Here is a 17,798-nt window from a genome sequence, read left to right as displayed (position 1 = left end):
CATTGCATTGGTACTGCTATATTACAAAGTTCACTGATTCTGCAGTATAAGTCCAGTGGTACTGCTATATTACAAAGTTCACTGATTCTGCAGTATAAGTCTAGTGGTACTGCTATATTACAAAGTTCACTGATTCTGCAGTATAAGTCTAGTGGTACTGCTATATTACAAAGTTCACTGATTCTGCAGTATAAGTCCAGTGGTACTGCTATATTACAAAGTTCACTGATTCAGCAGTATAAGTCCAGTGGTACTGCAATATTACAAAGTTCACTCATTCTGCAGTATAAGTCCATTGGTACTGCTATATTACAAAGTTCACTGATTCAGCAGTATAAGTCCAGTGGTACTGCAATATTACAAAGTTCACTGATTCTGCAGTATAAGTCCATTGGTACTGCTATATTACTAAGTTCACTGATTCTGCAGTATAAGTCCAGTGGTACTGCTATATTACAAAGTTCACTGATTCTGCAGTATAAGTCCAGTGGTACTGCTATATTACAAAGTTCACTGATTCTGCAGTATAAGTCTAGTGGTACTGCTATATTACAAAGTTCACTGATTCAGTAGTATAAGTCCAGTGGTACTGCTATATTACAAAGTTCACTGATTCTGCAGTATAAGTCCAGTGGTACTGCAATATTACAAAGTTCACTGATTCTGCAGTATAAGTCCATTGGTACTGCTATATTGCAAAGTTCACTGATTCTGCAGTATAAGTCCAGTGGTACTGCTATATTACAAAGTTCACTGATTCTGCAGTACAAGTCCAGTGGTACTGCAATATTACAAATTTCACTGATTCAGCAGTATAAGTCCAGTGGTACTGCTATGTTACTGGCAGGAAAAAAAAGGCAGTTTGGAAGCCCCTGTACAAACTGTTTCTATTTTACCTGAGTTGACCCCCCTCCAGTGTGTACTTGGAAAGAGTTTTTAGTGCAGCGGGGAACCTGGTCAGTGAGCGGCGAAGGAGGTTGCTTCCTCAGAACATTGAAAAAATGATGTTCATAAAAATGAATTATCAATTCCTCAATCAAGTACAGCACTGCCCTCCAGATAGTACAGAGGGACCTGTGGTTGTGGAGTCCAGCGGGGACGAATTGATAATGTGTGAGGAGGAGGAAGTACACACTGTAGGGGGAGAAGAATCAGAGGTTGAGGATGAGGACGACATCTTACTTCAGTAGAGCCTGTTTAGTTTGTACAGGGAGAGATGAATAGCTTTTTTGGTGTGGGGGCCCAAACAAACCAATCATTTCAGCCACAGTTGTTTGGTAGGCCCTGTCGCTGAAATGATTGGTTTGTTAAAGTGTGCATGTCCTATTTCAACAACATAAGGGTGGGTGGGATAATTCCATCTTGCAACTCTTTTTTTGCCATTATGTGACCATTCAACAGTCGTTTGCCATGAGCACAAAGTAAAACAAAATTTAAACAAATTCAACAAATTTAACCAAAAGTAAAATGCCCTGTCATAAGCAAAAACAAGAGGTATTGACGTGCTTGAACTACTGTAGTGTTTATAACTTATAAACACTACACTTGAAAGCTTGAGCCTTTAAATGAAAAAGTCACTCTTCATTGCACGAATATTTGCAACCGGGACAATTTTTGGGTTAACAAAGTCAACAAATAACACTTCGACGCTGTCTGTCTTTCACATACTTGATGGGATCTCAATGATGAATGCTCTGTACCATGGTCGTCTAAAACAAGAGTTATTGACGTGCTATAACTACTGTAGTTTTTATAAATTATAAACACTACACTTGAAAGTTGGAGGAGGTATTGTGGCCCCGGTACCAAATTGGGTACCGGGGCCACTCCACTATGCAGTCCAGATAGAGGCGTTTTAGATATTAAACAACGTTGACTGTTGCTGCCAAATCATAAATTAATGAAAATGACCTGTCATCGTCAAAAACAAGAGGTATTGACACGCTCGAACTACACCCTGTATATGCTGCAGAGGATGTAGGAGCAGGCAGCTGTGCAGTGGAATTCAGACCATTTGAAGGCGGAGGTATTGTGGCCCCGGTACCAAATTGTGTACCGGGACCACTGCACTATGCAGTCCAGAAAGCTACCTCGGTGAAATGTTTTGGACTAAAAACAATATTGTGAGGTGTGAGGTGTTCAGAATAGACTGGGAATTAGTGGAAATGATTGTTATTTAAAGTTATTGAGGTTAATCATAGCGTAGGAGTGAAAATAAACCAAAAAAAACTTGATTTTAACACTTTTTATGTTTTTTTCAAAATAAATCCGAATCCAAAACCTTGAATCCGAACCAAAACCTTTCGTCAGGTGTTTTGCGAAACAAATCCGAACCCAAAACCTCAAGCAAATCCGAATCCAAAACAGAAAACACGAGACACCAAAAGTGGCCGGTGCACATCCCTACTAGCAATCTCCCACTGGTGCCAAAGTCTTCCTAGAAGTACAAAAGAAAAAAGAAATCACATAGCCTCTGCCTACCTCAACCCCGAAATTTACAGTGTCCCACTCATAGTGGTTGGCATAAATGTGATTATCTGTAAACTACACTAAAAAGGTAGATTCAGTTTCCTCTGCTGGCTGTCATCTTTACACTTGCAGCTGCCATTAAAGCCTCCATCTGAGTCTGCCCTGACGCAAGGAGGTCTTTGCTACAGCCTGAAGTCCTGCCACTTGGACATATGGAGATCTCTTACTGGGGTCTAATTCTCCCTAGCAGTGTAAAACACAGATCACATTGCCATATCATGCCTCTAGCATCCAAGATTTTAGGCTGTTCCAGACATGGTGGAAGGAATGCCTTGCTCCCAAAAAGAAGTTTCTTCCTCCCCAATGCCCTCAGTAACACTTCTTGGTATAGCTCTCTGTCCCTCTTATGTCCAAATAAGTAATACATCCAAAATATAATGGAAGGTTAATGTTGAATGATCACATGCCTTACTCCACCTACTTTAAGATGCAATTGGGGTCAATAAATAATGCTTACATTTTCTTATTATACTTCTCCTCTGCATCTACCAGAAGCAAAGAAAAAAAAGTATGCAAATAATATTTAATCCAATATTGCTGTAAGTTTGGTGCTGTGTCCCTAGATATAGGCAGATGCACTTAGATTTCCACCAAAGTGCATGGATTTGCAGAGCAAGATGGCAGTATTTACAGAGATTAACAGAAATGACATGAAGAGGCTTTGGCCACATACTTTAATCTCTATTCTCTGTGATGAAATAAACTTGCAAGTTTTTGAAAAAAAACTGTTATCCTAATGTGTGCTGCTGTATCCTGTGCAATGCAATGATGTAAGTTGCAATTATTTAAGTTGGCTGGAGTTTGGTGCTGACCCACCATAAAGAGCAAGCACCGCATGCGGATTTGAAGGCAGTGAGAGGTTCCCGGTGAATCGCGGCGTTTTGGACCTATTTCTGCCCACTTCACTAGGAAGTGAGCAGATGAGGGAGATTTCCACACTCTCCCGGGAGTCCGTGAGACTTATGCGAAATGCGGGCGTCTCCCGGACATTCCGGAAGAGTTGGCAAGTATGGCCTAGATTTGTAGACTACTGCCAAAATAAGAAAAATTTGTAGTTCAAGAGTAAGAATATGAGATACAGGCTTAGTACATAAGTCTCAACTGTTATCAAGGTAAAGTCCATTTGCATCTAACTCTAAATGTCACCTGTATATCCTTCTACTGTGTGTGTCTGTGTATTACTATTTTGTGCTTCACACATTCAGAAAGCTACTCCTTTCCAGAGCAGGTGCTATCTGGCTGACTGTGAAGCAATTTCTCTCCTGGGTTAATGTTATACAAATGTTTAATTCCCAGCAGAGGCTTGCATTTAGCTGGGTCCTATTTATTATATTCCAGGTATATCAATAATGCAATTATATTCTGTATACTTGCTAAACATAAATATTTGTTGTTTTATGCCAATAAAAAGTGCACCTGTTCACATTGTGCAACTTCAAAGAATCACCTACATGTATTTTCTTTTTTATTCAGTGTGTATAGCTGCTAAAATCACTTCTTATTGTTGACCTCTCACATTTACATTGGTAGAAACAATATGTTAATATGGACCAATTTGCAAATTAGGCAACAGAATCATTAAAGGCAATTTTCAAACCTGCAATAATGGAGGTCTGCAGCGCAAATTACAGTTTTACAGAAAGAACACAGATTAGTACATCAAGATGGCAGCATCTGTGGGGTGCGAACATTTGCAGCTTCTGGCAAGAGAAGTCTGCTGAGACTAGGCAGAAGAGACCACTGAATGAAACATAATAATAATAATAATAATAATAAAATGCATAGTGTTGATTACCCTTCAAATGCATTCCCCTCTTTGTTTAAAACATCCCCACATATACAACCATAAAATAAAGACACGGACACCGACTTAAGTTTGGAATAAAAAAAGGTCCTTTTATTACATTATTATTATTTAAATTATATGTTTATTTTATTTTATTTTAATTATCTTTATTTTATTTTATCTATCAATACTATCAAAAGCTATAAGCAATTTGGACCTTTTTCTTTATAGAGGTGGCGAAGAGCAAGGGCAGCCAGCTAAAACCAACATGAACCAATACGGTGGAAGATCGCCTCCTTTCCACCAACCCAGGTTAACACCTTAACTATTGGCCGGTACTATACACTATAAATTAACTCAATACCCTCTGAACTCAAACTGGTCAAGCCCTTTCTAGGCAAAAACCTGATACTCCTTACAAGAGTACCAACGAGTCTAATAACATTGAGGGAACCAAGGCTATATTGCCAACACATTAAGTACCGTATGTTTAACAACCTTATGACTGCCATGCTCTCCTGCCATTCAAAAACCTCGCTCCTCGTGACGAGGGAATATAACCAATAACCTGGAACCAGGGCGGGTGGGTGGGTCTCCGGATCCAGGAAACAGGAAGCTCTCTCCTTCTCACACTGCTTGATATATTCTTTCCACGACACTCCCACTTCCTTCCTAATTGGCTGATTACACTACAGCCTTAAAACCCCCCAGTGGTGAGTAACATTATCAGCTCACAACACATGATTTTAAACTCCTTCGGCTAATGGCCTCTCTCATAATAAAATGCATAGTGTTGATTACCCTTCAAATGCATTCCCCTCTTTGTTTAAAACATCCCCACATATACAACCATAAAATAAAGACACGGACACCGACTTAAGTTTGGAATAAAAAAAGGTCCTTTTATTACATTATTATTATTTAAATTATATGTTTATTTTATTTTATTTTAATTATCTTTATTTTATTTTATCTATCAATACTATCAAAAGCTATAAGCAATTTGGACCTTTTTCTTTATAGAGGTGGCGAAGAGCAAGGGCAGCCAGCTAAAACCAACATGAACCAATACGGTGGAAGATCGCCTCCTTTCCACCAACCCAGGTTAACACCTTAACTATTGGCCGGTACTATACACTATAAATTAACTCAATACCCTCTGAACTCAAACTGGTCAAGCCCTTTCTAGGCAAAAACCTGATACTCCTTACAAGAGTACCAACGAGTCTAATAACATTGAGGGAACCAAGGCTATATTGCCAACACATTAAGTACCGTATGTTTAACAACCTTATGACTGCCATGCTCTCCTGCCACAGCCGAGTGCCCTACGGACCACGCGGCCCGCCACCTAAAGAAAAAACTAAACCCTTGAGCTCTGAAAAAATCCTCTCTATGAACAAAACCGTTCCTACTGGCGACAAATGAACCCCATCTGCTCTAAAAAGATGCCTCTTGTCTACCGTTAACCCAGGGTGACTAATGACAACCCCCTGCGTGCCCCTAATGTTCTGCCTTGCGTATCCATTTATCTTTTTAACCACCTTTATCAATGTGGCCGGGGGGATAGATGATCTCCAGGACAATCGAGGTATTATGTTGGACCAACAAACCTTCATTGAAGGCCATCGGGCATGTATCTGTGCGAGATCTTCACGAATATTAATGATTAAATCAAGGGATTTGCCCTTTCCTACATCATTACCTCCCAAATGAATGACCACTATATCCGGGGTACCGTGTACTTCTATTTCTTCCCCTAACGTGGGAATCAAAGCCGCCCATACCATGCCCCTTTTACCCAACCAGCGGATGTCAACTGGGTGTGTGAAACCGGACCACCTCTCCGCTATCCTGTGCTTCGCAGCCCAAAAGATAAATGAATGACCCACGACCCATATCCTTGTCTTCTTCACCGAAAAACCTAAAACAAAATGAATAGTCTCATCAATCATAACCGTATCTGAGAAGTGATCCACCAAACAACCGTGTTAAGAAACAGAACTATATTATTTTTTTATTTTTTATTTTTATTTCAATTTTAACACTTCGCTGAGGTATCCCCTCCCTACCAGAGGGGCCACCCCAACTAAATTCGAATATTGGAAAAGGAAAAAAGATCCTATCTTTAGTTCTAGAAGCAATTGATTTTACCTATTTTGTCTCGTTTATTGACTGATTTATTTATTTATTTTTATCTATTTTGTCTCGCTAAGCTGAAATTATCTTTATTCTTTAACTCTTAACAAAATGAAAAGGAAAATTGGTAACCCATATGAAGGTAAAAACCCCTTGTAAACCCCGGGAGGCACACACACTAATCAGGCCTTGCCAAGGAAAACAAGAGGAAAAATCCCTCCATGCCCCCGTTTAACACAGCGAGCAGCATAACCCTGGGTCACCAAGTGATAGATGAGAAAAGAAGAGATGAAAGCGATAAAGAACCATGAGAGACATAAGGAGAGAACATGACCATATATATAAGAGCCCTTACAAGGCTCATTTATCCGGCCGGATATATTTCTTATAGGCCTGTGACTTCCATCTCCCTAGCGCTTGAATCTCATTGACAGATGCCCCTCTGGCTGCAGCGGCGGTGGCCGCCCCTATTCTGAAAGAATGCGTGCCATATTCAACAGGGTTAAGGCCAACCTCCCCAAGGGCCCGTTTTAACAAAGCACTAAACTGAAATTTAGTTACTGGCGTATTGTCCGAATGACTTAACCACAAACCTTCCCCTGGGGGGCGAATTTTAGCGAATTGATTGGCCAGCTTGACCGGGCATATGGATGTTTCCTGCTGCTCCATAATCGCTAACCAATGACCTCTGCCTAACTGATCCGTTTTGGACTTGACTATCTTACAACGTATCACATTAGTTTGTAAAATAACATTTCTAAACAACAAAGCTCCCCCTATGTCGTTCTTAGATCTGGCTACCAACTCACTAACCCTAAAGGCTCCGTGATACGCCATTGAAAAAGCCAGCCCGAATAGCAAAGCCTCATAGTCATCTGTAGCTAAATAACGCAATGCCGCAATCAATCTGGCTAAAATTTGCCCATCAATCGGCCGGCGTGTGTCGCTAGTTATAGGCTGAATCCTGGACCAACCCTTCAGCGCTTTAGTTATGATAAATGACTTTGTGGGATCCTGCGCGCTGTTCAACTTAGCCGTGAATGAAATACCTGCCAAAAGGGACCTCATCTTTGCTCTAGAAACCCCTTCGTTGTAACATTTCCACATAAAACCCGTAATGGAGGGAATCTGACCTGAAGTGTCGCTGTTGCAAGATGCGCAGTAACTCAACCAACGTTCCCATGCCCCTTGATAACATTTTCTAGTTGCCGGAGCCAGGGACGCTTCTGCTAGCCACCTTATCCCTAACGAACCATCTGCCAAACATAAGGAGGACACTGTAAGCCAGTTTAACTTGCATGTGGAGCCAGAGATCTAAAACGCTGCCATTCAAAGCGGGAAAGAGCATCAGCTATTTGGTTGTCCACGCCAGGAACATGACGTGCCCGAAAGGTAATATCAGACTCTAAACACCTCAACACCAGGACACGGAGCAAATTAATCGCCGTGCGTGAGGAGGCGCTTTGCTTGTTAATAGCCTGCACCACACCTAAGTTGTCGCACCAAAAAACCACGCTCCTGCCGCGCAACCGGACAGCCCACAGTTGGGAAACAACTCTAACGTTAACAGATTTCGCACCAGGCCTTCGGATCTCCATGATTCCGGCCAGGGTGCCACGCACCATTCCCCTTGAAAAAAGGCACCAAAACCTTTCGAGCCTGATGCGTCTGTATGCAAATCCAACGATGTACTAGCTACTGCGTGTGCTGGCCATACTCTTACACCGTTAAAAACCACTAGAAAACGACTCCATATGCCTAGATCTTCCCTGATCTCTGTCGACAAACGCACCTGGGAATGGGGACTACGCAAGCCTGACGTTGCTAGCTGAAGCTTCCTACAAAATACTCAGCCCATGGGTATTACTCGGCAGGCAAAGTTGAAAGAACCTAGCAATGATTGAACTTTACGCAACGTACAAGATGGAACAGCCAAGACCTCTCGTATCAGGGATTGTAACTTAGCCACTTTATCAGATGGTAAACGACAACAACCTTCCAATGTGTCAATTTCGATACCTAAAAACCTCAGGCATGTGGCCGGGCCCTCCGTTTTGTCTGCAGCTACTGGCACCCCCATCACACGAAATAACGCTTGCGCAGCATACAGTGTTTCCTTACAACTAGGGGAATTAGCCGGACCTATAAACAGGAAGTCATCCAGATAATGCGCAATGCCGCGATGTCCCGTCCCTGCCCCGATACACCAATGGAGGAATGAACTAAACGCCTCAAAATATGCGCACGATACTGAACAGCCCATTGGCAGGCACCGATCCACATAGTAATGGTTCTGAATTCTAAAACCCATAAATTTAAAGGACTCTGGATGCAACGGAAGGAGGTGAAAAGCCGATTCTATGTCCAGCTTGGCCATAAGCGCACCATTGCCAAATTCTCTCACTAGTGCTAACGCATCATCAAAGGACTGGTACACCACTGAGCTAATTTGGGGGTCAATTGCATCATTAACTGACTTACCCGCCGGGTAAGATAAATGCTGGATTAACCTGAATTTTCCTGGGGCCTTCTTAGGTACTATTCCCACCGGGGAAATGACTAAGTCTTGAATGGGAGGGGATGAAAAAGGACCCACCATGCGACCAAGGCCTATCTCTTTACCTACTTTTTCCGCTAGGATGTCGGGGTGTACATACGCTGAGCGAAGGTTTCTGGCGGCAGTACCCGCCACCCCGCTATTTATGGGAAGGCGAAAACCAAGGCGAAAACCCTCCCTAAGAAAAGAGGCCTGCGCCGCATCTGGGTAAAGGGACAGCCATTTGCAAAGGGTAGGGAATATAATGGGGGAGTCCGCTTTAGACAGAACCCCCCGCCCCTCCCCGTCCCCTACCGACTCCGACGGAGCCCCTAGGGCATTCTTTAAGGGGATGACTACCTCTACAATTGGTGCAGACGTGTCTATACCGGCACGAATCCCCCCTCCCGCATGAGGAATTGTTAAAGGCGAAGCAACGGTTTTTGGAGGACTGGGGAGCACCTCGTCTCCCCCCATATGGAAACCTGGTTAACTGCGGAGGACCGTACCCCGTGCTCACCTCCCACACTTGAGCTCTATTTAATCTCAACCAAATCTCAACATCCTTAAAAGCCAGGGGCATATAAAGCTGACCGTGCACCTTCTCGCGGAACAGCTTATCGTACAATCTCCAGGTACCTGGGCGTTCACAACTATGCATCTCGTTAATAAGGTGAAGATATTTCCATACGTCTATGATTGCGTCAGGTCTAGTTTCTAAATAACAAGCTGAAAAAACGCAATACCCTGTTAGCCAGTTGGAAAAGTTTCTGTATGCATCCTCCCCCACTCCCCCTCGAGCGCACGCAGCTGCCAACTCCTTTTGGGTGACCTTTGTCAGCTCGAATATATCCACATAATGACCTTTCTTAATCTTGTGCCTCATGCTGCGCCTAACTCCTATCAACAATGCCGTGTTTTCACATCTAACCAGGGGACCTCCTGCCGGTGTGGGAGAAATTGAAACCAGTCGATCTGCGCTCTTCCTCTTAGCTCCCCCGAAATGAGTGTTCAGAATTTTGATTAGCTTGCGCTGACCCTGCCTGGGGGAAGATGATGCTGACTCATCACTAGTGGTAGATATGCTTGAACCGGACATGTATGTATTGCTTATCGTAGAACCATCGTACTCACCATCCGCTCCCTGCGCCTCCTGCAGAACGACTCCCGCTCCGCCCTCATCCCTCGAACCGCCTGGTTGAGATTCTTGCTGGACTGCCGCACACTCCACCTCACCTCCCTGCTGGGACCGAGAAGGTGACCTGTCCATGCCCGCTGGAACAACTAAGGAAGACGACTGCGCCTGTGAAACTGGACGAGAAAACACGTTAGAATTCGGAGAAGGCAGATTACATAAAGGCTGAGGCAGGACCCCAGCCGGGGCCGGCACCGGGGTTGAGGCCGTGAGATGACCCAGAAAACCCGCTTGAGGGAGAGCCCTTTGATCCCCACCCCCTTGTTGGGAAACCGGGGGAAGAGGCGGAACCATACCAGTAACGCCAAATATATTGCCCAAGGAGGGTTCAGGGTAAGCATGAAAGTGTTGCCCAGACAGAGGAGGGTAAGGGGCTGTCCACCTACTGCCCGTCCCTGATACGGGACCATAACCCCTAGGGGGGTATGGCAATGACCAAGAGGGGTCACTATCCCACCTGTTCTGATTGATGGAACGTGGCTGGGAACGCCAGGTTTCACCCGGGTCCGGGACCTGGGAGCGGAAAGCCGCTGATTGTTCCATGGGAAACTGCTGGCAAGCCCCTCCACTACCCCCGGGGGAAAACCTACCCGGGGGGGGACCTAATAAACCCGGGGCCTTGTTAGAGGAAAAACTGACCCCCGACTGAACCACAGCATCCATGGAGAAAAGAAGGGGGGAGGAAACAGGGGGAGGGGGGGGGGGAACACCGGCCAGGGGGAGAGGAAGGGGGGAAACTTGGGAACCCTGACCACGTAAAAAGGAGGGGGGAGGGGGCTCCTGAAGACCACAGGGGAGAAATGGGGACTGATGCTCGGCACTAAACCGCCGGGGGGGGGGAGGATGAAGAACACCATGATCAACCCCACCCTGCCCACTTTGACCCGGGGGAAGCAGGGGGTCCAAAATAACCGGACCAAGCCCTCTATATGGGGACCCCGGGTTCTGTTCCCTGCCAGGCATAGAGGATACCTCCTGGGCCTCAACACCCCCCTCAGTGCCCACAGGACCCCTGGACACCGCCGCAGCGGATGAAATTAAAGATGGCCGCCGGGCGCCACCCAACACCCCGGGGGAAGGAGATCCCCTGCCCCGGGCTTTACCAGCCTGTCTGACACGCTGAATTGCTCCGGACACGAGCGGCCTCGCCGCCCGCTCCGGAGCCCTGGACCTCCGACCACAGCTCGGGCCTGCCCCGCGAGATACTCTCGCGGCGGCCGAGACACGTGGTCTGCTGCCGACAGCGCCTCCCCTGCTCCGGCTGTTCGCGCCAAGATGACCCGGCGTCTCTAGGTGGTTTTGAGAGGAGGGGGGGTGAACGGAGGAGAGAGCAGGGCGATGGGCAGGAGCGGACACGGCCACGAGAGGAGGGGGGGACCCGGCCAGCCTTGCTGGGGTGGATCTGGAGCGTCTAGGGCGGGATGAAGACATACTGAGGGAAGAAATGTAGACAAGAATAAGGGGAAAGAGAGAGAAAGCAAAACGAGGAAGAGGGAAGGAGAAGCAAAGCAAAAGAAAAGGTAAGAAAGTAAATGAAACACAGTTAACAGAACCAGAAAACACAGATACTGAGCCTGATGCTGCAGCTTCTCTCTCCGGATCCAGGAAACAGGAAGCTCTCTCCTTCTCACACTGCTTGATATATTCTTTCCACGACACTCCCACTTCCTTCCTAATTGGCTGATTACACTACAGCCTTAAAACCCCCCAGTGGTGAGTAACATTATCAGCTCACAACACATGATTTTAAACTCCTTCGGCTAATGGCCTCTCTCATAATAATAATAATAATAATAATAATAAAAATCCTGATGTCTCCTAATTGTCAAGATTTATTTAAGACTTAAACAGGCTCAACCGAGCAGCATTTTTAAGAGACAAATTGAAAGGGTTAAATTGAAGAGCATAAAAAGACAAAAATTGAAAGAATAAAACTAAAAACCCTCCTGACCATTTGTCAAGCAGAAAACAGCAACATTAACACATACAAATCTCAAGCTATTTAAATAAAATCCAGTTGCTCAAAGCAGAGGCGCCATGAGGGAGATTGGGGTTGATATAAAAAACCTGGGCCTGGGAATTCCTGGGTGGCAAGGCAATGACAGATTATGGTGGCGATAGTCAGATGGGGCTCTGGCAATGCATATTAAATATGCTTCCCCAGGCAAAAGTATATGGAAGCCATCGCTGGTAAATCTTACTGCCGGCGAGGTTATCGTTGGTGATAGCAATATTATCTCTGTGGGACACTTTGATGTGATAATGACTGCTACGATGCAGACATGCAAAAGGTGAATATACACTGACCAGCCACAGTATTAAAACCACCTGTCTACTATTGTGTAGTTCCCCCTCATGCCGCTAAAACAGCTCTGACCTGTTGAGGCATGGACTACACAAGACCTTTGAAGGTGTCCTCTGGTATCTGGTACTCAGACGTTAGAAGGAGATCATTTAAGGCATGTAAAGTTGCGGGGTGGGGCCTCCATGGCTTGGACTTGTTTTCCAGGACATCCCACAGATGCTCAATTGTATTGAGATCTGGGGAATTTGGAGGCCAAGTTAACACCTTGAACTCTTTGTCATGTTCCTCAAACCATTCCTGAACAATTTTTGCAGTGTGGTTGGATGCATTATCCTGCTGAAAGAAGCCACTGCCATCAGGGAATACCGTTGTCCTGTATGGAATGCAACAACGTTTAGATAGATGGTACGTGTCTAATTAATATCCTCATGAATGCCAGGACACAAGGTTTCCTAGCAGAACATTGCCCAGAGCATCACGCTGCCCCTTCCTTTGGTGCATCCTGGAGCCATCTCTTCCCTAGGTAAATAATGTACTCGCACCCAGCTGTCCACATGATATAAAAGAAAACGTGATTCATCAGATCAGGCCACCTTCCTCTATGGCTCCATGATCCAGTTCTGGTGTTAACATGCCATTGTTGATACTTTCGGCGGTGGACAGGAGTCAGCATGGGCACTCTGCCCATCTGCAGTTACGCTGCCCCTTAGACAGCAAGCTGCGATGCACTGTGTGTTCTGACACTTTTCTTATCTTATTCTACGTAACGTCAATTGGAGAAGCTACATTAGGTCCTTCTTTTCAATAAGGATAGTCTTGCCATTTCCTGTGACCTTGTGGTATGTTCCAAGTATCTCTTCCTTCCTGCCCTGTTGGATTCCAGTACTGCAGGGAATTTTTTTTCTTCAGCCATCGTCTCTCAGTTTGCAATTCCACCTTAACCCTTGGGAAATTCGATTTCACTTACGGCCATTGATGGATGCAAGATTACAGGGGGAACTCATCCACCTGAGGACGGTCCCTCTAACACTCAAGATTGGAGTATTGCATAAAGAATTTATTTCCTTCCTAGTGATACCCAAAGCCATCAATTCTCTTATTCTGGGACTTTCCTGGTTGCGTCTTCACTCTCCTTCTGTGGATTGGCATACCAGTGACATTCTATCACGGAGTACTCATTGTCATGTTAATTGCTTGTCTACAGTGGTTCCTGCTGTTTCCAAGACCAGCGCCCGATTTAGTAATCCCCAATTGCTGCCCACTCAATACCACAGCTTTGCAGATGTCTTCTGCGAACAACAAGTCACAGAGTTATCGCCTCATAGAGATTGGGACTGTGCTATCGACCTTAAGCCTGGTAAACCCATTCCCAGAGGGCATGTTTTCCATTTCTCTATTTAAGAGACCTGGAGGGGAGACACCATCCTTGTGGTTTCTTCTCTCGCAGTTTCCTACCTGTAGAGAAGAATTATGGAATTGGCGATAGAGTTGTTAGGAATCAAATTGACTCTTTCAGAATGGAGACATTTACTTCAAGATGCTCAATTTCCAGTAACCGTGCATACCGATCACAAAAATCTCTTATATCTACAATCAGCACAGTGTTTAAACCCCCTCCAAGCCTGGTGGGCCATAATTTTCTCCTCCTTTGATATCAAAATCACGTTTTGTCCGGGCTCTAAGAATACCAAAACAGATGCTCTTTCCCGCTCATTTGATGCCTCCGATACCAAATCCTCGGAGAAGGACAAGTTAATCTTGGATCCCAAGTGTGTGTTGGCATTCACACCTCTAACAGACTGAAGCTGTCCTCCTGGTAAAACCATTGTAGGTGTCCACTTACGTTCTAAATAATTGCGTTGGGCTCACTGTTCTCTCTTCTCAGGTCATGCGGGCATTCGAAAGACCTGGAAACTGATTTCTCTAAAGTACTGGTGGCTTTCCATATGTAAGGATGTTAAAGCCTTTGTTTCTGCATGCTCTAATTGTGCCCAGTATAAAGTCACTGGGAAAAAAACATTTGGTCCTCTCATTCCTTTACCAATCCCTGATGTTCCGTGGTCCCAAATCTCAATAGATTTTATCAAAGACCTTCCGGTTTCCAAGAACTGCACCGTTATTTGGGTTATTACTGACCGCTTTACTAAGTTGCACATTTTGTTCCCCTCAAGGGTCTTCATTCATCTTTCCTTTTGACCGATCTCTTTATCAGATAGGTCTTTCGTATTCATGGTTGCTCTACGCACATAGTTTCTGATCGGAGATCTCATTTTGTATCTAGGCTTTTGGAGAGCCTTTTGCCATAAATTAGGAACTAATCTCAACTTTTCTTCTGTATACCATCCCCAGACTAATGAATTGACCGAGAGAACGAATAAAGAGTTGGAGAAATTTCTGAGGGTCTACGTTTCTGCCATTCAGAACAATTGGGTTCATCTGCTTCCCTAGTCAGAGTTTGCACATAATTATCATATCATTAAGTGACCTCCAACTCCCCCTTCTTCATCTTGTAAGGTTGCCATCCCAGACTACCAGCCCTCTCTTCTCTTGCTCAGTCGGAGGTACCAGCAGTGGATTCTCTCTTTCGCAGGTTTTTGACCATTTGGGATTCTGTGAAGACCACCCTCACAGATCCGCTATCCGCGCCAAGAAAGTGTAAAACAAGAAAAGGAGGGTAGTTCCTCGTCTCACTCTAGGGTATAAGGCGTGGCTCTTCACCCAGAACATTCGGTTGAGAGTTCCTAGTAAGAAATTGGCTCCTAAATTTATTGGTCCCTTCGAGATTTCTGCGATCATCTATCCTGTGGCTTTTAGATTAAGACTTCCTTCTTCATTACGCATCCCCCAATGTTTTTCCTATCTCTCTTCTTAAGCTTGTGGCAACCAATCAATTCTCTACTACTAAGAGACCTCCACCTCCTGTTGTAGTTCAAGATCAGCCAGAATATGAAGTCAAGCAAATTATGGATTCCCGATGATCCAGCGGTGTTTCGCAGTTCTTGGTAGACTGGAAGGGTTATGTTCCCAAGGAACTTTCCTGGGTTACAGCTTCTGATGTACATGATCCCCGTCTTCTTCTAGCTTTTCACAAGAAATTTCCTACCAAGCCCTTTTAGGGTGTCCAGAGTCCACCCTTTAGTAGGGGGTACTGTTACACTTACCTTTCCTTGCGTCGAGATTGCTTCTTCATCGGGCCGGTGCTTCCGGGTATTGGCAGGTCACCTGATCGTTTGTCCGCGTGGGGAATTTGAACTGCCGGTGTACTTAAACCTCGTTCTGACACCTGTCCAGCGTCAGAGCAACTTGTGTGTATACTGACTCCTGGCTTGTACTGTGCCTTGACGCTGTGCCTATCTCCTCTAATTTTCCGTGTTCCAGTTCCTGCTCGTCTGACCATCCCGGCTCTCCTGCTCCTGTGTACCGTACCTGGCGTTCTTGACTACTCTAGTGTTTCTTGGTCCCTTCTGCCTGTTTATACTGTGTACCAGACCCCGGCTATCCTGACTATGTTTTCGCCTACGTTCCTCAGAAGTCTCCTTTCCGGCTCTCCCGCAGTTCTCCTTCTAGAGGCCAACCAGTGGAACGCGACCTGTGAGTCCTCAGCAGCTAAGTCAATCACGGCTTGCGGCGGTTGTTTGTGAATACCAGGGGGTTTGTTATATTCCGCACCACGGGCCTGTGGAGCACAAATCTAGTTTAGCACAAATATCCCATCAGACTGTTACAAACCTTTACCTTTGTGAATATGTATTACACCTAATCGTAAACAACCTGCATTCCTAGAAAACATCCTGGAACATCCTAGACGGAGCTCAATTGGACTCTCCTCCCTGCCATGGATGCATCCTCCTGGAGGGCATGGCATTCAGAGAAACTATTTCACAAGGTAAAATATAACATGCACGAACATTAGCTGGTCGACAACTGGAGACGAAAACATCCCACAGATCGTGATTGCACACGTTATCATATGCCAAGTCACCTGGTCTGATCACGCCCCAGTGTTTCTATCCTTTTTTTATACCTTGGCCAGGTCACAGACCATTCACCTGTAAACTAAATGAACTATTACTACAAGACACCCACTGTGAATCCCAAATTGAGACTGCAATTGATTAATACATACAATTTAACAATTCTCCTGATGTATCTAAAATCTCAGTATGGGAAGCTCATATATGTGCTATCAGAGGAAAATTTATACAACTAGGCACATATATGAAAAAGAAGATTGCTCAAAAAGACTCCCTCTCCTAAAAATTAAATCTCTCGAAACAAGACATAAAACCTCCTTAGGTCCAACTATCCTTACTGAACTAGCAGAGACAAGAACAAACTGAACAATATACTGTCAGATAAAATTAGACCTCCGTAAATACCACAATAGATATTACCAATGGAGGAATAAAAACGGGTAAATTACTGGCAAGAGCTTTAAGAAAACAAAAATCTCAACTGTACATTCAACATATTAAAAATGACACAGGAAACTTATACACTATCGACTGAAATAGCATTTCATACTTATTATTCTAAACTTTACAACATATCCCAAGAAACATCAATAACTGAAAGATCCTTTAAAAACAACTAATTGCTTCCTATCTCAAAAATATAAATTTTCCCACAATTCATACAGATCATATAAAGTCACTAGAAGGACATTTTCTTTACAAACGAATTATAATAATAGGCTATTAAAACAACCCCTTCAGGAAGGAGCCCTGACCCAGATGGCTTTATAATTTCTTATTTCAAAACATAAGTTGATTCCACTTATGCTTCAGGCCTTCACCTGAATCTCTATCAAATCCAATTTTTCACTCACTCCTTAGAAGCACAAATTACAGTCCTACCATAGGATGGGAAAGATCTTACTCTATGTCCTAGCTACAGACCCATTTCCCTATTTAAGATATACATTGAATGTATGCTAAACTTATAGCTAATAGTTTAAAACTAATTTTGCCTAAACCTCTTACCTATATGCACAATAATGCAAAGAGATTGACTTCCCAGGAGCTTTTCCTTGATAGAGAGATTTAACATAATCGAAATGAATATACTCCCGAGAATATTATACCTCCTACAAACACTCCCAATACAGATACCCAACTCCTGGTTTACCGACCTACATTGTGTATAAATAAAATTTTGAAAAATAAGAAACCTCATTTTAAAAATGAGATCTTATATAAACACAAACATTCTGGAGGCCTACAACTGCCACATTTTTTTACATATCATGATGCTGGTATGTTAAATAGAATCCTAGACTGGACAAGAAGTGAATCCATTAAACAATGGG

At 44.2% G+C, this 17,798-nt stretch overlaps 1 protein-coding gene across 2 annotated transcripts; it reads right to left on the bottom strand.

The window, feature by feature from the left end:
- Positions 1 to 4,399: 4,399 nt before the first annotated feature.
- On the bottom strand, positions 4,400 to 10,743 carry LOC142151042 (uncharacterized). Of its 2 annotated transcripts, XM_075206307.1 has the most exons (3): positions 10,125 to 10,743; positions 7,588 to 7,710; positions 4,400 to 6,239 (listed from the first exon to the last, which is right to left on the bottom strand). In XM_075206307.1, the coding sequence occupies exons 1-3, from the start codon at positions 10,726 to 10,728 to the stop codon at positions 5,644 to 5,646; spliced, it is 1,323 nt and encodes a 440-aa protein (XP_075062408.1). In that variant the 5' UTR covers positions 10,729 to 10,743; the 3' UTR covers positions 4,400 to 5,643. The 2 variants fall into 2 exon arrangements, with proteins under 2 accessions (XP_075062408.1, XP_075062419.1); XM_075206318.1 differs by lacking the exon at positions 7,588 to 7,710 and having other exon boundaries at positions 10,125 to 10,742.
- Between the last annotated feature and the right edge of the window lie 7,055 nt (positions 10,744 to 17,798).

This window comes from Mixophyes fleayi, chromosome 1 (genome assembly GCF_038048845.1).
Source record: "Mixophyes fleayi isolate aMixFle1 chromosome 1, aMixFle1.hap1, whole genome shotgun sequence".
NCBI lineage: Eukaryota > Metazoa > Chordata > Amphibia > Anura > Limnodynastidae > Mixophyes > Mixophyes fleayi.
The sequence above is the reverse complement of the archived record's forward strand: the minus strand, read 5'-3'. Positions and strand labels throughout refer to the sequence as shown.

Excerpts from the sequence above, each read along its gene's own strand:
- LOC142151042 (XM_075206307.1), bottom strand. The coding sequence starts at position 10,728 with ATGGAACAATCAGCGGCTTTCCGCTCCCAGGTCCCGGACCCGGGTGAA. Across the intron at positions 7,711-10,124 it reads GGAGGCGCAGGGAGCGGATG|ATGGTTCGTTAGGGATAAGG; the intron begins GTGAGTACGATG and ends TATGTTTGGCAG. Across the intron at positions 6,240-7,587 it reads TTGCAACAGCGACACTTCAG|GTTTTTCGGTGAAGAAGACA; the intron begins GTCAGATTCCCT and ends ATTTTGTTTTAG.